This window comes from Panthera tigris, chromosome B4 (genome assembly GCF_018350195.1).
Source record: "Panthera tigris isolate Pti1 chromosome B4, P.tigris_Pti1_mat1.1, whole genome shotgun sequence".
In the NCBI taxonomy this organism is placed as follows: Eukaryota; Metazoa; Chordata; class Mammalia; order Carnivora; family Felidae; genus Panthera; species Panthera tigris.
In genome coordinates this window covers 29,803,117-29,830,245 of record NC_056666.1, presented here as the reverse complement: position 1 = coordinate 29,830,245, position 27,129 = coordinate 29,803,117, and the positions used below count along the sequence as shown (strand labels likewise).

The 27,129-nt window shown below is 41.7% G+C and overlaps 1 protein-coding gene across 4 annotated transcripts in view; it reads left to right on the top strand.

The window, feature by feature from the left end:
- Positions 1 to 27,129, top strand: part of NRP1 (neuropilin 1) — a 138,398-nt gene that overhangs the window by 104,871 nt on the left and 6,398 nt on the right. The window contains exons 9-15 of one of the 4 annotated variants that reach the window (XM_042991401.1): positions 2,895 to 3,226; positions 7,774 to 7,918; positions 11,317 to 11,400; positions 15,784 to 15,843; positions 21,599 to 21,736; positions 25,575 to 25,846; positions 26,323 to 26,419. In XM_042991401.1, coding sequence (XP_042847335.1) covers positions 2,895 to 3,226; positions 7,774 to 7,918; positions 11,317 to 11,400; positions 15,784 to 15,843; positions 21,599 to 21,736; positions 25,575 to 25,846; positions 26,323 to 26,419 — 1,128 coding nt within the window. Of the gene's footprint in view, positions 1 to 2,894; positions 3,227 to 7,773; positions 7,919 to 11,316; positions 11,422 to 15,783; positions 15,844 to 21,598; positions 21,737 to 25,571; positions 25,847 to 26,322; positions 26,420 to 27,129 lie in introns of all 4 variants that reach the window. The other 3 variants (XM_042991400.1, XM_042991399.1, XM_007092860.3) reach the window with 3 other exon arrangements.

The window sequence follows — 27,129 nt, the reverse complement described above, 5'->3', positions numbered from 1 at the left end:
GATTTTGAATCAGACAGGTGTGACCACAGTGACCAAAAATGTGACTTCTATTTTTAGCACTACAATTTCATAGACTTTGTATAATTTTTTTTTTAATCCTCATTGAATTTATTGTATCCAGGTCCCAGCCAAGAGCAGCTACTGTGACTGAATTACAGGAAAGGGTGCTTGAGAAAAATGGCAGTTGCCTTTATTGTGTTAATAAGTTGATTCACTTATCAAATATTTGTTAAGTAAATACCATAGAAAGCAGGGCTCAAGGAGTCCTAGAAAAAATTTAAATATGACTTGGCTCATGTCCTCAAAGACAAAATCCGGTGAGGCCAGTAGCAGCGATCCAAGGAGCTGCATAGGGTCATCAATATAGAGAAATGCACAAAAGTGCTAAAGAAGATTCTCATAGAAAGAAAACCATGCCTAGTGGGAAATATTGGGAAAATTGTAGCATTAAAAAATGGCTCAAGATTTGTAGTGGTTTAGGTAGTGGGAAGGGCAAGATAATGGGGACTTCCTAGTGGAGGGAACAGAATGAAAGAAAGCCTCCCTCCATCCCACCCCCATAAGGAAGTTTTTTATTCCATTATTTATGCCTGTCACAAATGGGGTAAAATGAGGAGAGGCTTTCAAGGCTGCAGTATGGAAGACAGGACATGCATAATTCCGAGCCAGGACTGAATGCTTGGATAAAGAAATGGCATGACGGATAAAGAAATGGCATGACCTGACATGTACGACTCAGTGGAAAGTATCTGAGCAATTAACTCTTAAAGACCAGCTGATAACATGGACACAGTTTAATCTCATTAAATGCATGCCTCTCATTTAGGATGGCTATATTTTTTAAGCTAAATTTTAGTTATATTATGCAGAATTGAGTTGTTTCAAAGAAAAATAGGTTATCATTCTTATGCATGTCTTTGATTGAGCATACAGGTTTGAGAATAATTGAATGATTTGTTATTAAGTGGCCAATCAATTAATCAATGATTGATACTCTCCTTATGCTCAGAAGCTACTTGGACTGCTGCAGAAGATGTAAAAAGATCTGACGCTGTTTGTTGCTTTTTTTTTTTAAATGTTTATTTATTTTTGAGACAGAGAGTGAACAGGGGAGGGTCAGAGAGAGAGGGAGACACAGAATCTAAAGCAGGCTCCTTCCAGGCTCTGAGCTGTCAGCACAGGGCCTGACGCAGGGCTCGAACCCACGAACTCTGAGATCATGACCTGAGCCGAAGTTGAATGCTTAACTGACTGAGCCACCCAGGTGCCCCTGATGCTGTTTGTTGCTTTCGAGAAATTTATAATTTAGCTGTGGATGCAAGATAACCAATCTTAAAGCATGGAGAGAACAATTTAATGCTAAACTGTGTGCTACTTCCTGCACATGCAATCATATTTCTGACAAGGGAGACTTTGGAATAAAGGCTAGAATAGTTTCAGACGTTTTCATGAAGTGTTTAAGATGGGTTTTAAAATTTCAGCAGAACTTACCTCTGTCAACAGGAGGATAAGGGGCAGCAGGAACATTTTGAGCAAAGATAATGATGAGGATTGTATCTAGGGTATACAAAAAGATGGATTCACTGAAATATGCTGTCAGTAAGAGGAAACAAAATTAGATAAACAGAATGAAACCAAAATGAAGATTTCAAAGGCTGGATAGACTTTTTATATAGTCCTATAAATAATGGGGGGACATGGAAATTTTTTAAAGCTCTCTTTCTTTTATTATTGTGGTGAATACACATCACATAAAATTTATAATTTTGGCCATTTTAAGTGTACAATTAAGTTGTGTGAAGTACAATCACATTATTGTGCAGCCATCACCACACTCCATCTTCATAGCTTTTCACGATCACAAACTGAAACTCTGTACCCATTAAATACCACCTCCCCATTCCTGCCTCCCACCAGTTCCTGTGGCCACCATTCTACTTCCTCTCTTTGTGTATTTGAATCCTCTCCATACCCCACATCAATGGAATCATACAATATTTGTCCTTTTGTGTCTGGCTTATTTTACTTAGCAATGGAAGATTTTTGAGCTTAAGAATGACATTGCAAAAAAAAATTTTTTATGGAAAGTGAATTGGCAGTTATGGATGGTATAGATTCATAACTGGGGTCTGACAAGCCAACCAGACCAGTTAGCACCTTGGCCAGGAGGGTGCAGACCAGAGTAATGCCAAAAGGAAATGAGGACCACAAGGCAGGACCAACCAACATACTTTTTTTTTTTTTTTTTTTAATGAAAATATGACAGGATTTAGTAGCAGAACAGGAATGGAATATATAAAATAGAGAAAGACTAGATGACTAGGCAGAAACTAGCTGGTTGGCGGTTCCACTGGTTAAAACACAGAGTTTGATAAAGAGATTCAGTATCAAGGGGAAAAGGACCGTTTGGGTTTGGACATGGTACGTTTGTGACGACAATGGGATTTTCGTGTGGAAAGCTCCTACAGCAGTTAGAACAAGGGGTGGGCAGAACAGCCTCCGGCTGTTGGAATTACTGATTTCCTATCTCCAGCCTATCATAAACTGAACCTCTGTTGGGCAGGGCCTGTACTGGATCTAGGGCTAAGTTCTAGATACCAAAGGGACTGGAACATCAGTACTTTGACATTAAGCTTGGAAGAACTCAAAAATGGGGAAATGTATATCTTCACGGAAGAGTTTCCTTCTTGGAATGTGAGTGTGGGAGGGAGTGCTATAAGTCTAGGAGAAAGGTTTGAGGGAGGGAGAGCTTTGGTTTAATGTCAAATGATCCAGAGACTTAAAAATGTATATGAATGGGTACAATGTTCCTATTCAGTCTGTGGTATTCTCTTTCTAAGCATGGAGAGTTATAGAAAATCATTTTACATCATCTATTTCATTCCACCCTCTAGATTATCCTTGCTCTGGCATGTTGGGTATGGTGTCTGGACTGATCTCTGACTCCCAGATAACAGCATCAAACCAAGGGGACAGAAACTGGATGCCTGAAAATATTCGCCTGGTAACCAGTCGCTCCGGCTGGGCACTGCCACCTGCTCCTCACCCATACATAAACGAGTGGCTCCAAGTGGACCTGGGGGAAGAGAAGATTGTGAGGGGCATCATCATTCAGGGGGGGAAGCACAGGGAAAACAAGGTGTTCATGAGGAAATTCAAGATCGGGTACAGCAACAATGGCTCAGACTGGAAAATGATCATGGATGACAGCAAGCGCAAGGCTAAGGTGAGATCCAGGGATGGGAGCAGCTGCTGGGGAGGAAGTCATGTCATTGACTTAAATCCAGGACCTCCAGCATTTTCCTGAGGAAGTACGACTTTGTATTTCTTTTAAGCCATGACATCAGTGGAAGTGTGGATGGTGTCCGTAAGACCCCCATTCTAGGGAAGACAGGAATGAGATGCTAAAAGTGGTATCTGAGATCAACGCAGAAAAGAATTACATTGCTGGCCGCCTCTCCTTCCTTAGGGAACAGGGGAAAGCTCGACACTCAGGAGACAGGGCGGCCCAGAGCCTGGGAGCCTGGGGACTGACAGGGCAACCCAGCAGAAACTCAGAATCTCTCAACAAATTTTAATCTGTTAGCCACTGCCCCACCCCCATCCCTTTTCCCTTCTCTCACCCATCCCTCATTTAAGTGGTTTTTGGGGGGTTTTTGTTGCTGGATTTTATTTGTTTTGTTTTGTTTTTTTTTTACATTTTAATTGTGGTGACATACACATAACCTAAAATTTACCATCTTAACCTTTTCAGATGTAAAGTTCAGTGGTGTTAGGTACATTCCTACTGTTGTGCAACCGATCTCCAGAACTTCCTCATCTTGCAAAACTGAGAATCTGTACCCACCCCGCAATGACTCCCATTTCCTGATGCCCCAGCTCCTGGCGACCACCATTCCACTTTCTGTCTCTGTGAATTTGACTTCTTCAGGAGCCTTCCATAAGTGGAATTATACAATATTTGTTCCTTTGTGACTGGCTTACTTTACTTAGCACAGTGTCCTCAAGTTGGAGCAACAGGATTCCATTTCTTTTTAAAGCTGAATGATACTCTACTGTATGCACATACCACATTTTGCGTATCCATTCATCCACCTATTGCCACTTCCATTGTTTCTGCCTTTTGGCTTTTGTGAATAATGCTGGAGTATGTTTTTTTATGCCTTGGAACCTTTTAAAATACACTTGGCTCTTGATCCAATGATAAGGGAGATATTCCAACATTCATCACAACACGTGGTATCGTTTTTTTTTTTTAACCAAACAGATTCTTTAGGGATTATGTTTTACTCAGGCTGGTGGTCAAACTAATTTGCATTTTCTTTTTTTTAGTATATGTGCTGCCGAAGTGAGCACTGATTTGCATTTTCTGAGCACACAACACCAGCTAGGCCTGATGATGGCTGGTTTGAGTGTGAATAAGTAACAACCCATAGACCATCAGTTCTGTGTGCACTGAGGGAAGTATTCAGCTGATGGCACTTCTCACACCCAACACAACTGGCTTTCCATCCCAGCTTTTGCATCTCCGCTTTGCTCAGGACCTACTCCTTTTGTGAAAAGATTTTAGCCCATTGGAGGGAACGTTATCCTTGCTCCTACTCTAAACGACTGTGGTGATGTGCCTTGAATATAGTGACTCAGGCCAAGGGCTTTGCAGGCAGGAAACAAAAGCCCAATGGCACAGCCAGATCCCCCTCTGTCCAGAAGCTGGACTCTGCAGAGACCACCTGTCCCCACTGGCTACCTATCCACCAAGGCCGTGGTCAGCACCAGTGTGGCAGGCCACTGACAGTGATGATGCTGTCGGAAATGTAAGAATCTCTCTCCAATCTCGCCCCTACTTAACTTGTGGTTTCTAAACCATTTCCAGTGTTTTTTTTTTAAATCTACATTACAGCTACTTTCCTTCTTGTGTTCATTTCATTCCCCACCCCCTTTATGCCTGCCCGTCTTGTTTTGATAAAAGAAAAAGTAAAATAAACACCAGAAACCGGAGTTCCCCTTAAGAGCCCATCTTTTCAGAGGAGTTGTGAGCCTTCTGACTTTGTCACAAAGTGTGAATATGCCACACATCAGCAGCATCCTGGTGCTGTTGTGACAACAGCAGGTGTTGTGACACCTTCAACATGAGGGTTCTAGGAGAGAAAGAAAACAAATTACCATATGCTTTGGATAAGGTGCCTCATCGAGTCTGCAATTAAGTCTAGAGCTATCACTCTACTGTAGTACATTGCGCATAGAATTCCACCAGGAGCCAGCACGCAGGTTTCGATCTTAACAAAAAACTCCACTCATGAGTATGTGAGATTTTTCTCCTCAAATGTGATCTTATCCGTCATTATCATCCCCCTATGATATTTAAAACCACAAAAGCCTCTAAATTATTTACATAGAGCCTAATCTGTCATTCCTGACATGTCCTTCTCCTTAAATAAAATCTTTAAGATGCAAAAGGACATGGGTAAAGCCTTCAGTTTAGGTGCAGTGCATATTACTAAATTGTATAATGATACTTAAAACATACTCTATTTAAACTTACAAATGAAGGTCACCTGCTTAGGATGCCAAGTATCTTTTGTGTAATAGTAGAATGAGTACTGGGTTTTATGAATAAAACAGTACTTTGATGGCTATAAAATCCCCTATATCCTGCTCCTCACTTCCTACCCTCAAGTAGTACATGATGGACAAGGTATATCAGAGTCTTTGAATTAAGCAGAGAGGAGATCTAAATGCTCAAATCCCTCTTCTTCTAAACCACGGTGAGTAACAGAACACAAAGATATTTCATAAACAATCTTATGTTAGCAGTGTTAGCTCATTTCCATATAGATCCTCGCTGCTAATATTCTTTCCAGCTCATCACGGACAGCTTTTATAATTTTCTACATTGTCCTAATTCTTTACTCAAGTTAAAATTAGAAGAAGAGCTGGGAGTCTATAGCTATAAGTGCTTTTCTCCTGTGATTGTTGGAGCTATATTAACATAGAACAGGCATGCATAGTAATGTTGTTTTCATTATAATTATATCTCACTGACGACACTTAATTGGGCCTAACAATAATATATGTCAGATTCCCAATTACTGGAAGCAACTGTGTTCCATCAAGAGTGCAGAACCCCAATAATGATTTTACTCTTCAAAATAGAGAAGGCGGCTTTAGGGGAAGAAGTGAGTCTGTGTTAACCATGTCCTTTAGATTTCTGGAGACTTTTCTGGATTGGATAGGACCAATTAATTTATTTCTGGAACTCAGAGAACCTCTGGCCAGATCACAGTCAACCCAATCTGTCTGTTTTCACTTACATGTGTGTCCCTTTTAGCCCTGATATTTCTACCACTGAATGATCACATCTTTTGCTGGCTTATGACATCTTGATCCAGGAATCGGGTATGGTCCCTGCTCCTGACTGACATGGCCTGGTGGCTGGCCATCCACTCAATCTAATCTACCAGTCAGTAACCAAACTGCAATACATTTAAAGAAAAATTAAGGAAACTAAGTATGTGGCCTTGGTTATAGACCTTAGTTGCCTGAATGTAATGAGATTAGACATGATTATTTCTAAGGGCAGAGGCATCATAGCAGTGTGGTGAAGGGCCCCAATTAAGACTGCCTAGGTTTGAATCCTGGCTCTGACACTTACTGTACGTATGGCCTTGGGCAAATTACTTGACGTCTCTGTGCCTCACCTGTCAACTGAGGATAATGATAGAATGTACCTCAAGGAGTTGTTTTGAGGATTAAATGAACTAATATACTTTAAGCACTTAGAACAACGCCTTGCACCAGGAAACATGATGCGATGTTTCATGTATAACAAGACACTCGCAATGATAAGGCAACTTGATTTTCCTAATCTCCTTCCCCACCTCCCTTTAGGGGTAGGATTAAAGAATAATGTTGGGAGAAGAGGATAGAAGAAGGCTTATCTATTTCTTGAAAAAAATATTGTTCCATTTTCTTATGATTCCACTCAAGGATTTTGACCTTCCTGTCAATGTAAAAAAGGAAATAAAATAATCAAGTAGCAGCACGGGCAATGGGTGGCCTGGCCCCTGAAGAATGTCACAGTGACTTCAAGTCAGGAATGTATTTCAAAAAAAGGAGCCCATTCACACTGCAGTTCAGCCAGGCATCAGAGCCTCACTTGATAGCCAGGGCCCTTGTTACTTTCCTGAGAGGCTCTTTTATCTACAAATGCCTCCAACTGGTGGTTCTGCTTAAGTAAATAGCAATTTCAATGAGTTGGAATAACCCCAGTTCCTAACTAAATAGCACTTGTACTACATTAAATTTAATATCTCCTTCTTCAGGAATTTAATCACTCCCTCTTCTACAGGTTTTAGCAAACTAGGACCCACTTCTTTAAGAGAATGTAACAGGAGTCGTCACTGAAAATGTGGTGTCTAACATAGCTCTGAAAAATGGCAGCTTCTCTTCCTGACTTCTCTTCCTCCACCTCAAGGAGGTGGTAGAAGTGTCACTTCTTGAAGGCACATCAGCATAGCATTGAAATCGTGTCTCATTAAATCCTCAGCTTCTGGTATAGCCTCAGTGTGTACTTCAAAGTTTCTGAGAAATGACATCTGTCACTTCTTAGAGAAGGTTTAGTTGTCCCCCCCCCCCTTTCTCATTTATGAAAGAAATGTCAGCCATTTACGAGGTGGTGGGATGGGGTCTGTTTCTCTGCCCTATTAAGAGTCCTGGAGGGATTCCTCTATCAAAACGGAGGTTTTATTGATAATGGTGTTTCTCCTACTTCAGTCTTTTGAAGGAAACAACAACTACGATACACCAGAGCTACGGACTTTTCCACCTCTTTCCACACGATTCATCAGGATCTACCCTGAGAGAGCCACTCATGGAGGACTGGGGCTGAGGATGGAGCTGCTGGGCTGTGAAGTGGAAGGTAATTACAACGTCCTGAGTCCCTTCTAGTTTCCCGCTTTTTAATCTCTTTCTTCATGCATTTATGCCCCTGATGGCGCGGCTGCAAATTGCCAGCTTTTTCCCCTGGGTGATCCTACCTTGTGCCTGTCAGTCTGTGAGGCTCGACGTTCTAGCACATTCCACCAAACAGTGCCTTCAGAATCCCACTTTTGTATTGGTTGTTTGTGGAACTCTCCTCAGATTCTTTGGGTTGCCTTCTTTGACTTTTTTAAGTTTCCTGAGGTGAAATTTGCATAACATAAAATTCACCATTTTTAAGTAAACAATTCAGTGGCATTTAGTACATTCACAGTTATTTTTGCGACCACCACTTTTATCTAGTTCCAAAGCAAAACCCCCACCCATCAAGCAATTTCCCCTAGACCCCTGGCAATCACTAATTCCTTTGACTTTTTAGTGTTGTTTAGCCATCTGTGTCCCATTCAACTTTCTGTCTGCAGTGTTGACTGCCATCTCATACTAGTGGGAAACAGCATTTGACAGACAGAACCACCACCATTATCTTGAATGAACTGCTTAGGCTACTGCAGAGAAACAAAACTTTACATGAGATAATATGTATGAATGTACGGTGAGGTCTGTTTGAGGATATTACTGCATACACTTATCATATGAAAGTCATCTCAAGGACAAATTCAGCTCACACACTGACCTCAGAACTGCACTTACCTCTGCATTTTTTAATCACATAATAAATAAAAGGAATGTTTGAAAAATGATATGATAGTTGTTTATTGTACCATCTAATGCTTTTGTGCATTAGAATTCCCATCTGCCTTAGATTTGGGCATAAAGAGTAACCAACTTTTCCATCCCCATAAAGGTCTTTCTCTAGTTTAGCTCAAAGAATGGCTATTGTTGGTACCCAGATATTAATCAATTGAGCATATGCTCATGGTTGTTTCAAAGAATGCTTTTTAATATCACCTTCTTGTGGTTTCAAAATTATTTGTGTTTTGAGCTACCCAAATATAATTACATTCTTGAGCACATTAAACATCATAAAACTTTTCTTATGCACTAAAGAATCTGAAGCTATAAATCACCATACTAGTGAATAATTCATAGCTACTTTTGTATGTATTTATTTTAAAGCAGGCCATTATCTCCCATTCTTTATTGTGTAGTTGTTTCCTTATCTGTAGTCATATCTCAGACCTCTGAATTATCCAGTCACTATCAGCACAGACTAAGAATGACTATGTGCCAGGACTTTGGCAAAGATACCAAGAAACAAAGAGGGATGGGCAGATTGAACCCACTGCAGACAATGTTTGTTCCATTTACTGGGAAACGTGTTCATCTGGAAAAGGGAGTTGGTTGCCATGATGCAGGTCATCAGCCTGGATTCTAGAAAGCAACACTGATTTAAGAGGTGGAATGAATGGATGGCTGAAAAGACTGAGGCTGGTGGCAGTTTGCCAGTGTCAACTCTGTAGTGAGAGGTACAAATCGTTGGTGAAGAGATTTGCCACAGATGTTTCCAAGCACTCACAAAAGTGAGGAAGTTGCCCTTAGCCATAAGAGAAACCAACATCCGGGGAAAGTAATGTCAAAACTTTTTGACACAATCTGTGAAAGGGAGTGGTTTTTTTTTTTTTTTTCTTCCTTAAAATGATTAACAGGCCCTATTAAAATATCTGCTTCATGACTGTGCCATGGGACATACCTAGAGGGATACGGGAAGACGGTGAGATATAGCTGAGCCTTCTGCAAGTGTCTATCCTGTTTGGGGCTAGCATTTACAAGACACAATTAGAGAATCACAGAAGATAAAATATATCCAAGTAGTAAAATTGGGAAATAAAAATTATCCACTTTCTATTTTTTAACTTTAAACCAGGTACTACCCTGGGCCACTTCCAATGAGGAATTCCTCCTTTATAAATCCCATAAGGAATGCAGATGAATAGAGAGTTTAAAATACTTAAAAGTGGCACGTAACTCAGTGAATACAAGCATCTGGATTAGCAGGGAGGATTCCACTGATTCACTGATAGCAGTAAGTGGAGCCTAAAATGTGTGTGTATGCATTTCACAAAGTCTAGATGGTGTGCCTAAACACTGTGCACATTCTCTGTACACATTCCTAGTGTGTGCTCTGGGCAGCTGAGGAAGTTGAAGCTAGCTAAATTTCTTTCTTTTTTTTTTTTTTTTTAATGCTTATTTATTTATTTTGAGAGGGGGGTGGGTCAGAGAAAGAATCCTAAGCAGGGTTTGCGCCGTCAGCTCAGAGCTGGACACAGTGCTCCATCTCATGAGATCATGACCTGAGCCGAAATCAAGAGTCGGACGCTTAACCGACTGAGCCACCCAGGCGCTCCTAACTACATTTCTATATTTGTCATAACTCTGCTCAGTAATTAAGCACAATAACAAAGACTATCAATTTTTTTATTGAGAAAGAAGCAGTTACCAACACATTCCCAGACACATGGCCAGAAGCTATTAGAGAACAGGCCCCCACTCCCAGTATCTTGTCTGGTTCTCAGACATTGAGAGCCGTACATTATCTCAAGCCTTGCAAAGTGAAAGGTAATGCCAAAAACTGTAAAATATTAAACAGATTGCAAGAATGAGTAACAGGCTGAAAAATAATAGACCAAACTAAGTTTAAAGAACTTCAAAAGCAGTCTTTGATTAATGTTGGCTACCTTTCAACTACACACTCAAAGATACAGGAATACCTGTCCACAGTGGAATGCAGTCTTCCGGGAGTTAAGGGAAAATGACCCCAGGACATCTAAGACAGCTCCTCTCAAATACCTGCTCTGGAAAGGGGGATCACAAGTTGAGAAGCTTACTTAAAGAGAAATGGAGTCATTCACAATTTTCTTTCTTTTTTTTTTTTTTTTAAAGAACAATATTGTACTAAAAGTGAATCTTGAGACTCCCTTTTGGAGAAAAATTCTAATACAAACCTAGCAAGCTTAGCTAATACTAAGAAAGTAAAAGAATTCATGACAGGCGAATTCTCTAGCCCATTGAGAATGTAAGGAAAAACAGTTGAAGCAGAATCTCTGTCATCAAAGTTCTCAATTCCAGGGTCATGAATAAATAACCAGTGAGAATGCAAGCACTTTTCACAAAAAGGATGTTTATGTAGATAGCAATGTATAAAATGCTAGGGCAGCCAGCTCTACTGAACAGATATGGATCAAATACCAAAACAAAGCAGTCCCCAATGAATTCTGCCAAATCCAAGTAGATTTAGCTCCTGAAAGGGAGGCGAATCATGCTCCTGGCCTTCTTACCACAGATTAGAGTTTTCTGCAAAGGTGTTAGCAGACTCAATAGCCAGAGCCTTGCAAATGCATTTCAGAGGTGTGAGGTAGTAATCCTTGGATCTTGTTTCAGCACCTACAGCTGGACCGACCACTCCCAACGGGAACCTGGTAGACGAGTGTGATGATGACCAGGCCAACTGCCACAGCGGAACAGGTGATGACTTCCAGCTCACAGGTGCAGAAACCATCTTCATCCCATTGCTGTGCCATTTCAGTCATGTCGTAGTGGAGACCTGCTAGTGCATGTCTGTTCATGTTTGTGTAGCTCCTCACGGTGGCAGCCATCATCAACTGGGGTCACTGCTTCCTTTCCTCATGCCGTCTGCCGCCGCCGTTCGACACAATTATTTTAGCCATTTTCAGAGCCAGAGGCTAGGATTTTCTTAATTCCATAAGAATTTCTCTATGGATCCATGTGCTAAACTCATCCTCACCTTCAAACCCCCACCCCCCACAACACGTGCACCACCCCTACACAACCACACACTTTAGAATGTTTATTTGCATTTTTGAACAAGGGGGAAATGCTTTGAGTGGAACCTTTACCCACTAATTGATGAAATTAGGCTTATATTTGAAATGCAGCTTTTAAGTTAGGGTTTTGTAAATCATTTTTACATTGAAATTTACAAAGGCAGAATTACTTCTTATTTCACATCAGCAACGACTAGCAAATGTATCAGGGACGGTGTGTGCCAAATACCTCACTAATTAATTTAGAGTATTACTCCATAACATTCTAAAACCCTAAGAGCTACAAAGTGACCTTCTCTTCTACTTGGAATGGCAGAGGAAATATTAGACAAGTGGGGAAATGGGATTGTACCACTTGGAAATTGGCCAAGGCAGTAGGATTTTCACCCTATTGTTGCCAAAGGCACTGTGGGACCTTTATCGCCACTTGGGTCAAATGCAGTTTCATATAGCATCTGACTCTCATTTTAGATTAAACATGAGCCCTTGGATACAGGTCTGTATTTTTAGCCAGAGGTGACTCAGAGAGCCCACATAATTAATTTCCATGGGCGAAACTGAAGGCGTTACCATGTAACTTCATAATAGTGCCGTGTTATTGGCTAATGCATTAATGTAAAAATCTGGAAGGAAATGTCCCACAGTACATTTCCAATTACTTCAAAAGCTCTCCTCTGAAGGAGCAAGAGAGCTCGGCACTCAGATAGAATAAGAGGTGAAATGTAGCTCAGAGACATAGTACCATGAACTTGGTTTACATTTAAATCCCAGCTCCTAAGGCTGTCTCCCTCCAAACTTCCAGGCTAATCACTTACAGTCATAGGGCCAATAAATGTTACTATGGGCTTTTGAAAACAAATCTTGTGTGTAAGCAGCCAAAAGCCACAAAAATTAATTAATGTAGACGCGTTTTCTTTGTGAGATGTCAAGTTCAAGCTGAAAACCCTACAGCTGATGTTAAGAACAGAGTACCATTCTATGAACCAGGTCCTGTGGAACCTTCCCAGGATTGCTTGTAAACACCCTGACATAGACCTCAGGCTCTTTGTGGACCCTGTCACACATCTGTAGTGAAATTCCTCATAAAAAGGAACGACTGTAGTCATCACAGTATACCCTTTCAATTGCCCTCTTGTGGAGAAGGTTCTTTTCTTTATAAACCCTAAAGTGGTCAGTTAATATTGATTAGAAACAAAGCCTCAGATTTACTTCTCATATCAGAACAACCAACCTTCTCATTTTTGGATCAGTTCATGACTGAATCAATTGAAACTGAACCCTTTGAATGAAATAGGGCAAGTATGTTAGCCTGGAGCAAATTATGTATGCCAAACGAGTAACAAACCACAGAAAATGGGTCATTTATGGTAGAAACACTGACAGTCTTTTAAATGTACAAGGTTATAGTTTATCTATAGCATTTAACATCATTTATTGGTAAGATAGAAAAAGTTCTAGTTTTTTTTTTTTTTTTTTACATATTACAATGGCAAAAAAAAGTTATTTTCTCGAGCCAGCCTGTTTGTCTCAACATTTCTATGAATCAGACATATGTTAAGAACTTCCAGAGGTATTGATAATGCCTGCTCTACGCCCCCATCGAAGAGGTGATTTCAGAAGGCATCTCATGTTTCAAATTCATTTATTGCATTGCGGCCAGTTTTGGGTTTTCTTCTTGTTGTTGCTGTTTTTACTTGTTTTGCTTTATGAAGTTACTTGTTCTCCTTTTCTGAGAAAGGGTGTGCTCCTATGTAAGCTTTTCTGCAAGGAGCAAAATCCTCCCTGACCCAGGTATCGCCTTGCATGGAAACAGCTCACATCCTAGGCTCACACACACTCCTTGCTCCTTCAGTCACAGGCTTTGCTGACAGAGCCTCAAACTTGGCACGTTGAGTGTAATGGAGCCAAAGTGAAAGCATCCTCACCTTATCCTGATAGGAGGGGGTGTGGAAATTAGGATGAATGCTCTCTTTCATGGTGTTTGGTTCCTTAATGCAGATGGTGTCCCTTTAATTTCTCCTCCTGGGTTGGCTGCTTTGAATATAGTGGCGAATAAGTATTTTAGCAAAATGCTCATTACTTACAAACAACACTGAATTCCAGGTGAACTCTACCAAAATGCATGGAAATGAGGAGAGATTTTGCTCTCCCACACTGCTTGCCAAGGTGAAAATTCACCCCTGAAGTTACTCATTTGCAAATGCTGTTGAAGTCATTAGATAATACAATTAGCTTCAAAGGCACCAGGAGGCCAAATTTCTCATTGGGTCTGTGCGTACCCAACATCAGAGTTTGGCTCCCAACGTATAACAAAACTGATAATGCATATCAGTTTTAAAAAGTGAATTTTCACCTTGAGTCTTTCTCCCTTGAGACCACTGGGAACAGAATGCTAATGTATTCTGGCCTCCCTCCAATTCTGCCATTATAGATTCACCTCCTTAACCCCTAATATATATAATTCTTTCTTCCTAATGCTTGCCTCATTGAGGCCACGCACACGTGTGACCGCTCATCCAGCGTATTTGCTGGGAAAGCAAGGGTAACATGACTTGGTGCTGTAGTCGATTAGCTCCAAAATCTTCATACCATCCCAAGAGCATGATTTTACGGCTCTCTGATTCATGATCTAGATGATTTCTGCTCTGTGGCAGCTACAGGGTGAAACTAGGACCTGGCCAGAATAGAGATGATCACACATCTTTATTGAATGATCCTACTGGAAGGTGTACAATGGCACCTTATAACCACCTCCCAAACTTTCCCTGATACTCATGAGCCCACCCCATGTCCTTCCCCTGAGTCTGCCCTGGGCTTTCCCTCTTGGGGTAACAAATAGATTATCTCTGATCATAATCTGCAAAACAGATACACGTAAGGAGAAATGGCTCCAACACCTTATGTAATAAACAGCAAACCGGTGTTTCCCCTGCACTTAGTGGGTTATAAGCCTCACCTGAGAAGCTTTTGCAAATTCAGATTTAAAGGCCTGAACTTTGGACATTCTGGTTCAAGGAGTTCCAAGGAGGACAGGCGGATTGGCAGCTGCAGTTTCAGCCAGCGTTCAGGTGATTCTTGTGTTTGGCAAGTTCAAGAACACGACTTTAAAACAGAAGTGTAGGGGCACCTGGTGGCTCAGTTGGTTAAGCTCAGGTCCTGATCCTGTGGTTCATGGGTTTGAGCCCCGCATCTAGCTCTGTGCTGACAGCTCAGAGCCTGGAGCCTGCTTCAGATTCTGTATCTCCAGCTCTCTCTGCCCCTCCCTCTCTCTCTCAAAAATAAACAAACATTAAAAAAACTAAACCAGAACCAGAAGTGTAATAATGAGGAGGAGCAGAAAATGGAAGCGCCAGGGTGCAGAAGAAAAGAGGGTGGAGCTAAATCAGCACCTGGTTCCCTCACCAGGAATTCCAAAGTTGCCCCACTGATTGAGAGCTCACAACATTCAGGATATTCTTTGTGCAAACTTCCAGTTCTCTGGGCCTGTGAACTTTTTCTGCAGCTTCTCCAAATCACACACTGGGCAGAATATTTGTCCTTGGGAAAAATAAACAACTACAGCAGCAAAAGAAAGGAACTGCTGTCGCCCTCTTAAACCTACAGTTTTCAAAATAGAATGTGGGGAGCAGCCCTACACCGCCCCTGAAGGCACACATCTGAAACCTTGGGAAACTATTTGAAGCTTAAGAGGCCCAGGTCAAGTTTAATTCCCAAGTCACTGGGGACTTGTGGAGGCTTTTGCCCTTCACTGTCACAATGGTGTAGCACGCTTAGCCTGGGAACCAGGGAATGCCCTTGGAACAAAGTCTGAGACTGTCCATACCTCCTGGATGCTTTATGAGCAAATGTGTTGAGTAAAAACTAGTGGTTTATTTGAACTTGCTATCGTGGTGGACAAAATCTAAGTAAAACAAATTACTACAGGCAGAATTAAAGGAAGGATTTTCTGTGGAAAATGTTCGCCTCTAACAGATGTATGCACACATGCAGCATTTCTTTAATGCTTATTATCCCCAAAGCTTACTTTTTCTCATTTTTGTCTGTCACTATTTTTGTTTTTCAGGTGGGACCACCGTGCTGACCACAGAAAAACCAACAATAATAGACAGCACAATACAATCAGGTATCCAACAAAACAAAATGGCGTAGATTCCACGTGTGCTTCTCCCCCTCCCCCCCTCCAAATAGTGCATGTCCGCCCCACTCCACGCCCTGAAATAGTGTCCTGCGCAGCTTCTTGGTTTCGGTTTCCCCCAAAGCCCTAGAAGAGGGACGCCACGCAGCATCTGGTCTCTAAGCATGAGCCATAAATATTGCTTCCCTTTCATCCACATGTATGTGCAGCCGGGAGTGAGGTTTCCTTCTCCATCAGTAATTGCCAAATGGTGACAATCCCAGCTCCCGACTGAAGGAACTGAGTAACATACTTTGTTTAACGCAGCACATCTAGGACATGGACTGTGTTTGCAAACTACAGGAGAAGGAAATCTCACAGGCAGCAGCCTGACTATTTATTTTCATCACAATTCTGCAAAACCGAGACAGGCAAAGTTTGTCAGTTTTGCCTGCCACGAAGTTGGCAGTTTGACAACAGCGTTTCCAGTGGGCGTGCCACGAAGTGGGGTGCAGGAAACCAGGGCTCTGATTGTGCGGGGGGAGAGCGGCGCCCTCGGGAGCGCCTCCGCATCCTTTTATTCATAGGAAAGCATAATGACTTTTCAAACCCTTGGCTTGCTGTTTATCAGCGGCCAGCGGCAGTGAAATGGCAGCCTCCCCCCTTCTCTCTTTTGTATTTTGTTAGTATTCTGTAAAATTCTTCCCCCCAGACACACACGAAGGGAAATGGTCAGTATAAGCAATCAGAGGTTTTAAATACTTTAAAGTTAATCATTAGAGTAAGGTGACCAGGTCAGTTTTCCAGCTTCTCCCATTTCCTTTATTGAAGCTCACTCAGCCTTGGCCTCCACAGTCATTTATTAATGGGGCGTGTGGTGTATATCAATGTTTCCTCAACAGTATGACACTACCCAGCTAGGCAGAAAGTAGAAAGGACTGCTCTAATTAGTATGCTTCCTTAAAGGACACTGTCACCGTTGACCTGATTAAACTGCAAAACAAACTTCTCTTCACTTGAACTTAACCCCAAGTTTCCCTGTGGTGTGCTCAGGTTGACAGAGTTCTTGCTACCCCATGGCTCAGACACCCCCAACTACGGAAAGGTGAAACAGAAGAGTATCTGTTCACCTAAATTCAGAAAAAACTATAGTCCAAAGTACTTTACAAGTTGTAAAGTATGGCCTCCAGGGGTTGTGCAACCACGCTGGATGGCTGCAGTTGGTCATGAGTGAAGCCCGGCCCCTCGCTTGTTTCCTGACTTTTCTGGGGGCCCTTGGCCCTCTTGGGTGGTTTTCTGTGGAGTAACTGCCGGCTGGCTTTTTGTGACCTTCTGTCATAGGGAAGAGGGCTGAGGTGAAAACATGAAGTTCTAATGATGTAACAAACATATTAACTGCTCTGTTAGTTTTTTCTCTTGCCAGAGAGTTAATTAAAACCACTCTAAGGGGCGGCCAGGTGGCTCAGTTGGTTAAGCGTCTGACTTTGGCTAGGTCATGATCTCAGAGTTCGTGGGTTTGAGCCCTGCGGCAGGCTCTGTGCTGACAGTTCAGAGCCTGGAGCCTGCTTTGGATTCTGTGTCTCCTTCTCTCTCTGCCCCTCCTCTGCTTGCATGCTCTCTCTCTCTCTCTCTCTCTGTCTCTCAAAAATAATAAACATTAAGGGGCGCCTGGGTGGCTCAGTCGGTTAAGCATCCGACTTCGGCTCAGGTCACGATCTCGCGGTCCGTGGGTTCGGGCCCCGCGTCGGGCTCTGGGCTGATGGCTCAGGGCCTGGAGCCTGCTTCCGATTCTGTGTCTCCCTCTCTCTCTGCCCCTCCCCCGTTCATGCTCTGTCTCTCTCTGTCTCAAAAATAAATAAACGTTAAAAAAAAATTAAAAAAAAAATAATAAACATTAAATTTTTTTTAATAAATATTTTTAAAAATTAAAAAATAAAGCCACTCTGAAGTTGCCAATGAACTTGTTTCAACTCCTCTCTCCTCTTGCCTATCAAAAGAGCTAGGGATCATTTAAAAACTAAAAGTGAGCAACAGTTCTAGAGAAAATGGAAAGGTATACACCGGATTCCAAAATGGGATAATTCTCCCTGGAGGTGGAAGGTTAGGCATGACTTTGTGAATGCATTCGGTTTGTGCATGAGTTCAAGGGCCAGCCATCTCAGAGGGTGTACTGTGGTCAGAGCACAGATGTACAGATTGAGAACCAGTAAGACCCATAGCGACCACCATCTAAACCAGTTTATGTCAAACCAGAGCTTACTGATAAAGGCTGTCTGCTCTGGTTTTGAGTTCCACAAATGACCTTGGTTTCCTGTTTTTCCATTGCTTGAGTCCTGAATCTGTCTCCCAGTCTTTGTGAATAATGGATAGTCTGACCTTCTTTGAGGAGTTCTGTTCATTGTCACCTTCTGGCTAAACCAATGCTCAGAACAGTTCAGTAGGCCCAGAGTGTACATAAAGTCAGAGGCCAAGTCTGATTTTGAGGTGTTCACCCAGTGGTGGGACCCACCTATTTGATAATTTGATCTACACTGTTCTGCAGTTTTCAGATTCTTTGGACATCTTTACAAGCAGCAAACTGAACCCCTGAACTTTCATCTAATCTCATTTTGCTGAAACCATTAGATACTCAAGCAGAGTCTTAAAATTTCATTTTTGTGGATTCTTATCAATATAATAAACTCAGTGGATATATAACATTCATATACTGCCTCGGTTGTAATCAGATGCATAAAAGCCTATTAATGCTTTGCCAGGAAATGATGAGAAACCCTGCATTTTAAATCTAACTCCCCCTGCTGAAACATCTCACCCTCTGAGGATCTGCAAACACTCCTATAGCAGCTCAGAGTATATTCCTAACCTCTGATTACATGGGCCTGAGCACCTCCACTTATTTGGACTGAAAGACCAGTCTGTGAGTAAGCTAGTTAACATCCTCAAAAGAAGTTTTGAAAAGCAGATTCTAAAATTAAATCCTTGTGCATATATGGTGCTAATGATTCGACTGTGGGCAAGATAGTTCAACAATTGCAGCTGGTGCGTGCTCACAGCGGCTGTAAATTTGTTTTAAGTTCAGAATATTGTTTCCTGCTATTTTTAAGAGTCAAGAAGGGATTTAGCCAGATTATTCCCAATGAATTTAATGAGAATCATGCAGCCACAGGGCCTGGAGAATATTTTGAAGATGGAAAGGTCAATAGTCCTATATACTTAACTTCATTCATCAATTTGCTTTTTTCTCTTTCTCTTTCCTCTTTTCTGTTTCTGTCCTTCTTTTTTCCTCCCTCAATCTCTTTTTTCTTTCCCTTCCCTATAAATGTTTGTGTATATTTTATGTGTTTAATAGCCTTTCTGGCCAGGCTTGAATTTTCAACATTTTCTCACCCCACACCCCTCGCCACCATATGCATTGATTAAAAAAAAAAAAAAAAAAAAAAAAAAAGAGTATTTCCTTTAAATTAGCAAGATTGCCAGAGATTATATGATTGGGACAAGAAGATGAAAGAGTAGTAAAATACATAACGTTAGAGCAGATTGCCTTGTTAAATTCCTAGGACTGGAAAAAACATGAGAAGATAAACACAGACCACTGAGCAGTACAGCTGCAGAAATGCTTGAGTCCTCCTTTCAAGCAAGGCTGTCCTATGTCCTGGTCATTACCAAAACATCCAAGTTCATATATTGTATTGTTATCACCAGAAAATTAAGAGCCAAAATAATGCATGGTGTGGTTTTCTATACTATACAATAATAATTTGATGTATTAACCAGAAATACAACCAGAAATGTGTGTGCTGTAATGGCTTGCTGCCTTCCTACATGTGCATGTCTTCTAAACTACATTTAAGGAGGAAACTCAAAACCACACACATATTACCATTTTCCAATATTAACATTTTCTGACATGAGATTATGCGGCAGTACATTCCAGGTTTGTGGGTGTTGACATCCAAGGTTGCTCAACCATTCAGTCACTGTTCAATGGACTGTAGTTCATCTGCATAATTCAATCTTGCTGCTCAAAAGTGTGGTAAATTTTGGAGAGGGTTTCTCATGCTTTAAGAAGCCCTATTTCATGGTTAGGATAAACTAGACATGAAATATATCACTCCAGTGACACCATAGCTGTGAAATACAGCCCTTTTGCACTAACACAAAGTCCGCACGTTATATGCATCACGTGGCTCACACTAGAGTTACTTTCCCAAACTGGCCCTAGGCACCCTTCCACCCCTCACCCCTCGGGAGGTCTCCTTGTCCCTGGATGGGAGAATCCATCCAGTTCCCTTTTGACAATGCATATGGTGCATTCCTTCCAAAATTCTACATTAGCATTTGAAAAGGGTTCCTTGGAAACTAAAAATGCAAAGTAAATCATCCTTATCTATTCACTAAATCTTCCCATTAAAATCCCTCCCGCCATTGTTAAAGTGGGGGAGGGGCAATGGAGCCCAGGCTCCGAGAAGAAAGCAGGCTACGTCGTGTTAAACGCGGACAAAGTTAAAGATCAAAGCGAGCTAGGATCTCAGGCTGACCCTAATACAACATACGATACTATACCTCCCTTATTGTACATAGGAATTGTTTGAGGAATGTTCAAGATCCAATTGGCGAGACGCCCTGGGCACCTTTCTCTCCGTTTCAATGCTGCCATCTTGTGGACTACCTAAACTCAAGAAGCGGTGACCTTCCTTCATTAGAGAAAACAGCCGCGCTTTGTGTGTTTAATTTTATGTAATGGGGGAGGAGTGGGACTGGCAGAGGCAGGAGAATTTTATCTTTAGGATTATTTTTATTATTCGCTTCAGTTTACCAAAAACAAAATCCAAGCCATTATGATTTCATTTTTTCCATACTTAACAAGAGAAGCTACTTCTAAGAAAACAGGGAGTTGAGTAAAAAAAGTAAAGCTATGGGGGTTTAAAAAAACACCACAGTCAAATAGCACCTTGTAGAACACACAAAATAAATAATCCCTCTGAGAATCCATTCATACTTTCTTTTTAGATTCCAAAGGAAACACTTTGAACATGAAAAAAAAATTTTTTTTAATGCGCAGCTATTTAAAAATGCTTTGGCTTTACGTGAACTTGCCTGGGTTTTAAGTGGGGTGAACAATTTACATACACATTTTAAAATTCACTAAAAAAGCAGAAACTTACATTTAAAATTGATTGACCTGATACAAAGCACAGAAGAAAAAATAATCTTAAGAAATGCTTCAGAGATCTGACCTAAAGACCTGAGGCATTAGCCAGAATGGTGAGAATACACATAGCCTCCAGAATGAGACATCCAGCCCAGTCACATTTCTAGACTTTTAAGGTTCACAGGTCAATCTGTACTTAAGATTCTTTTCATTGGTGGATATCAATTTATATAATACTCAAGAATAAAGTATCTTTCATATTAAATATTGTGGACCAAGGGAGAATGCTACAGATGTAATATATATGCCTTGGAAAGTAACCTTTCTGGAAATTTTATGTAAAACCAATTTGGCAGGCAGTCCATAATCTTTTTAAAGCTGGATAAAAAAAAAAAAAAAATCCTAAACGTGATTTTGCAAACATTTTGACATCTCCATGCGTCTTTTGAGTTTCCTGGTAATCCTGGATTTTGTGGCTTTCCCAGAATTTTCAAACATACGTTAAGTTATATAAATTGTGCCTTCTGTGAGCAAATTAAAGGCCTTTCTGACCTAAATGATTAAATTTGTCTTTCTCTGCTTTTCTCTATTTTTCTTTTCCACCCACTGAAGAGTTTCCAACATACGGTTTTAACTGCGAATTTGGCTGGGGCTCTCACAAGACATTCTGTCACTGGGAACATGACAATCACGTGCAGCTCAAGTGGAGCGTGTTGACCAGCAAAACCGGACCGATTCAGGATCACACAGGTAACGGAGAGTTCACTTCAGCCTCATTTCTTTGAATTAGCAAAGGTGTGGCTATGGAGGGTTTCTGTGGTCTGTGGGACCAGCGGTGTTTGAAAAGACTACCATGCGTTCACTCATGCCTTCCTTTCCTGGAATTACCAAGCTCTCCTTTCCTAGAAGGGATGCTTGTCCGCCAAGTGGTAGAGAAAGCTGATTAAATTTGGCAACTGGCTGCCTCTCTGGTAAATAGCAAACTGGGTAAAGATGTGTGAATAAGTACCTGTTTCATACTTTCCCTGAGCTGTTTATGGCAATTTCAAGTATACTCAAACAGAAAAGGCTTAGTGAAATGAACCCTATATGTATATAACCCAACTTCAACAGGCACTAAATCACAGGACTCTTATTTTATCCCTATCACCCCTGACTCTGGATTATTTTGAAGCAAGTCCAGACATATGTCATCTCATTTATTTTGCAGCTAAAGAAACAATAAGTGAGACTATTGCTTGCTCTTTCTTGACCCTTGACGTGGAAGTGGAAGAAGGTGGGGTGGGATTCTTATTCTTTAGAGGAAGGTTGTAAATCTAGCCCATTTTTTCTGAGCAGGTGGAAACCTCACCCCACGCCACCTCCTGTCTTGCTTTCCTGCTAAGATTAATGAGGGGCAGAGGGATGGGCTGGGGGTTACAGGGGGCTGACAGCCACTCCAAGAACTTTTTATCCACCGCCATCCTGTTTTCCTCTTAGTCATCTTGTCACCCAGTGTAAAGATCCAGCGGCGTCCTACAAAGACCACATATACACACACTCCCATACACAACAGATACAACCCACCGACTTCTACCCTACTCAGGGAGACTTACAGGACTGTTCACTGAAGAGGTGGCTTCTCAAATGATACCTTTGAGGGGCATTTTCTGAGGCTGAGAAATCTCATTAAGCAAAATTGCCCCATGCTAGGGCTTTGGGCCAGTGGGTCAGTGGGCCAATGGACGGGCAGAGGGCACTTCATGCCTCTCCCATTTTATTGTTCACTTCTTTTCCCCCAGTGAATATAACCATTAAGTAGGTTGAATTGGCCGCCTTCCACCACAGCTACCTCTTTTCCTAATGAGAATGACAAGGAAATTGGATAAAATTGGACTCCTTCAATTCTGAGACACTTTCAATTGAATCTTAAGACAAGCAGTTTTAGAAAACTTAAAATACTTTGACTGTAAATGGCACTGTACATATAAATGGCATCAAATTAACCAAATGCAATTAGCTGAAATGAAGGCAGTAATGGTGGAAAAATTGATGCAAAGTGAAGCAAAATGGCTCAGTAGGATCTGACATTCAAAGGAGGTTAAAAGCTATGTTAGCCAGAGACAAAAGCTAAAAGGCTTGCAGAAGTAAAGTGCTAATTGAGAAAATGAAGACAGAGTTCCTGACCCAGAACTGTGATAAAACCCCTGAAAGGGAAAAATATCAACGCTTTATGTGTTGGAGTATCAGAAAAGGAGGGCTTGTCTTAGATTAACAGCTGAGAAGTGTGATTCCTTCAGAAGGATTTGTCTCTTTTGTTCTCCCAGACACCCAGATTTACCAGGTCTGCCCTGAAGAGAAAAAGCCTCCTGTAGCACTAGGAAGGCAATCATTTGCTGAGAGAGAGGGGCGAGACTGATATCTGAAAGGCAGGAATTTGTTAACATAAAAATCCTAGACGAAAAGAGCCTACACCCAGCACACATGCACATGGACCGACATTACACAGTATTCCGCACTTTGCAAATCAGACCTGGAGATTTCTTTAAATTAGCAATATCTAGGTAAAATATCCTGCTGTTCAATTTTGAATTTTTTCAAAGAAACCCACGTGGTTTTCTGCAGTTGACTTCTAAGAGGGAAGCTATGTACCTCCTTAAGGAGGATTCCTGAAGCCCGTCATCTTCCCTGGTTCATTGAACAAGGGTTGTTTGAGGAGCTCTATTACTTTAGATTAGATGCTGAACTGAACACTGGAGATTCGGGAATAAAGGAGGGTAGCCCTGCCCTGAGGAGCTCACAGTCTGGTTGCAGGTGAGAAATGATTACTGTGCTGGCGTGAGGGTGCCCCAAGGTGGGGGTGAGCAGAGACAAGAAAGGTAACACGGGGGATCAGAGAAAGCAGTTCTGTCCCGGAGACTGTCTGAGCTAGGATGGCATGTGCAGACGTGGAGGAGGGATGGCAGGTGGTATGGTTGGGCAGGTTCCTCTGTGAAGCAGTTAGATATGTGGCAGGGGGGGTGTGTGGCCTCGGGTGTCACCTGAAGAAGTGAAGAGGCTAACGGTAGTGAGGAGCCACTGACAAGCTTTGAGCAGAGGAGTGACAGGAGCATGTTTTTAGAAGACCACAGTGCATCGGGGCAGAGGTCATGACAGATTTCTCAGGCAGCCATCTTTCCTCTATCCAAGTCCAGTTTTCTCCTTCTTTCTTCCACCTCTTCACTGACTAGGCAAAATAAACCTCTTGGACTCCATTAGTGTGCTTCCTCTCTGCAGCATCTCTAACTTCAGTATTTTTCCCTAAGATGGGCATGTTGGGCACAGAGGCACGATGGGTGTGTTTTCTACCTGTCCCTGCTGGTAGACTGATACCCTACTCACCTCAGGGAAATGGCAGTGTCACACAGATAGGGTAAAGTAGTGGGAGAAAACAAACCCCAAGAGTGACTGAGTTCCCTTGGTCATGAGAGCGCGCCACAAAAACAGTATCAAACATACTGCTGGAATTTCCACCCTCTTCGTATTTCACCCGTTGGTTTCATTAAGAGTGTTTTGGTGCAATCTCATCTAAGCAGCCAGGTGATGGAAGCAAGTTGCCCACTGATGCATCCACCTGGACACTGTTGATGCAGGCGAGCAGATACAAGGACATGCCCACATGTGCACAGTGAAAAAGTATCTCACAAACACACAAACCCCTTGGGCAGCAAACAAAACATCCTGCTGCCCACTGAGGCCCAAGCGTCAGATTCGCACTTACATCAGGTGAAGCGTTAGAGTAGGTATTTCTATTTGCAGAGCAAACAATGAAACATGAGTTGTGTGTATAGACCAGGTGGTGGCAGGAGGAAATGTTCCCACTGGGGGTAATTAAAAGCAAAGCCAAGAGTAAGTCCTTGCCGCCCGGCAAGTGTCTACGCTGCCAAAATGGCAAGTTCTAATAAGCCTCAAATATGCAACCTTGCCTCTCCTTGAACCAGAAGCCCACATCAAACAAGAGTGGGACTTGAGCTGAGATTCAAGCTCTCAGGTGTATTTAAGGAATTTATAAGCCATTAAAATAAATGAGGAAAAAATCATCTGACTTTGTGGGAAAAAGAAGATGACTAGATTATTTGGAAAAACTGCAACTTTATTATTATCAAGAAGCTATAGTGACCTAAGTATCCTCACCCAGCTGAAATGATAAATAAGAAAACATCAAAATATGTTCCATTTAATGTCTGTGTTCACATCAGTGCTGCTGAAACTATTCTAAAGTTGCATGAAAGTAGGTCTGCCCTCTGCTTTCAGTGTGCTTGCAACGATGCAAAGGCCAACTGGAGTCACAGCCTAGATCCCTGTGACAGTGCATTCCAAATATGTAGCATCCAAATTAATGCTGCTTCACAGCCTTCTCCCAATTAAGCATCCACTCACAGAGGCTTGGAGTGCAGACCCAGTTGCCAAAGAGGTTCCCCAACAACAGCACACCGCTCCCTTTCCACTGCACATTTGGGTTCTTGGTGCTTAGCCTAGGAGAGAAGGTTTGAGTCACGGAACTGGAAAGAAGAGGTAAAGGATTCATACATTCAGCCACTCTCCCTAACCTGGGTTTTTGTCACAGCAGGAGATGGCAACTTCATCTATTCCCAAGCCGACGAAAACCAGAAGGGCAAAGTGGCTCGTCTGGTGAGCCCCGTGGTTTATTCCCAGAACTCCGCCCACTGCATGACCTTCTGGTATCACATGTCCGGTTCACACGTGGGCACGCTGAGGGTCAAACTGCACTATCAGAAGCCAGAGGAGTATGACCAGTTAGTCTGGATGGCCATCGGACACCAGGGAGACCACTGGAAGGAAGGGCGTGTCCTGCTCCACAAGTCTCTGAAGCTTTATCAGGTATGCCCCTTTCCCTTCCCCGGGTGGGAGGGCAACTCCTTCAGAGACACTGAGATAATGTTGAAAATCATGGAGAAGAGATGTGGGAATTATTCCAAAGATGATTTCGGGCATTTCCCGAACCTGGGATTTCGCTGCAATCTCAGTAGCTTCGCAGTCTCCAACATTATAGGAATAGAACCAATTTGCTGAGAAAGAGGAGAATGCTACTTTATAATCTATTTCTGGCTGCCACAATGAACATTCCTTTTATTTGGCGCTTTCCCCAGTTTAACATTTTGAGTTATAAAAAGAGAGTGTTAGAAGTTTGATGCCATCACCAGGCAGTTAACATAGATTGATGATCGAAGCGCACGCTTACGTGAAATCTCATGAATTTAATTTATGTGCCATAGATTGAACTGAACAAGCGTTTGTAAACACTGCTATTCAGGACCGAACATTTCAATACTGTGAAAATGATTTCATTTTGTTAGGTGATTTTTGAAGGTGAAATCGGAAAAGGAAACCTTGGCGGGATTGCAGTGGATGACATTAGTATTAATAACCACATTTCACAAGAGGACTGCGCAAGTAAGTGTGAAGTGCTGTCGAAACCAGACGCACTTTCCCAGGGCACAGTTATTTTCACGTGATGGTGTTTGTCTTGTTCATTTAGACCTAGAATTGCAATGCAGGCTATAGGCACATCCTGTGAAGTGCAAATTTTGATGCAACAGGGCATAAAATCAGGTCAGTTTATCTTTAGCTACGTCCTGTCCTAACCCAGTTCATTTAGTGTCTGATTGTACCTGCAAAACCACATAAATAATGTGGAATCCAAAAGCCGTAGCTCAGAAGAAAGACTCACAGTTTACAGGCTATATATACCATGCCAAAACATTTTGATGAAAAGTGGAAAACTCAGACATCTGGATAATTCCAAATATCTGAGTCTGTAAACAAAACAGCAGGCCATTGAAAATTTTGAACACAGTGAACTTAATTAAGGTTACATTTTTAAGGAATCATAGAAGCTATAATTCTTTGCTTTATTACAAATAAGTAGATGTTTCTGACTCTGAAAATAGTGGAAATGACTCAAGAGAATAAATGAAATTTTGAGACTTTGCCTAGTATTACAGTTTATGGTTTTTATTGGTCTGGATGTATAGATGAAAGTTGACATAGAAAACCAATTCATATTCCCTGGTTCTTGATATGTAATTATAAATAGAATCACTAATGGCAATGTAATAGCACAGTAATTAGTCTTAAGCTCCATTTGCTACACTTAAACTTTT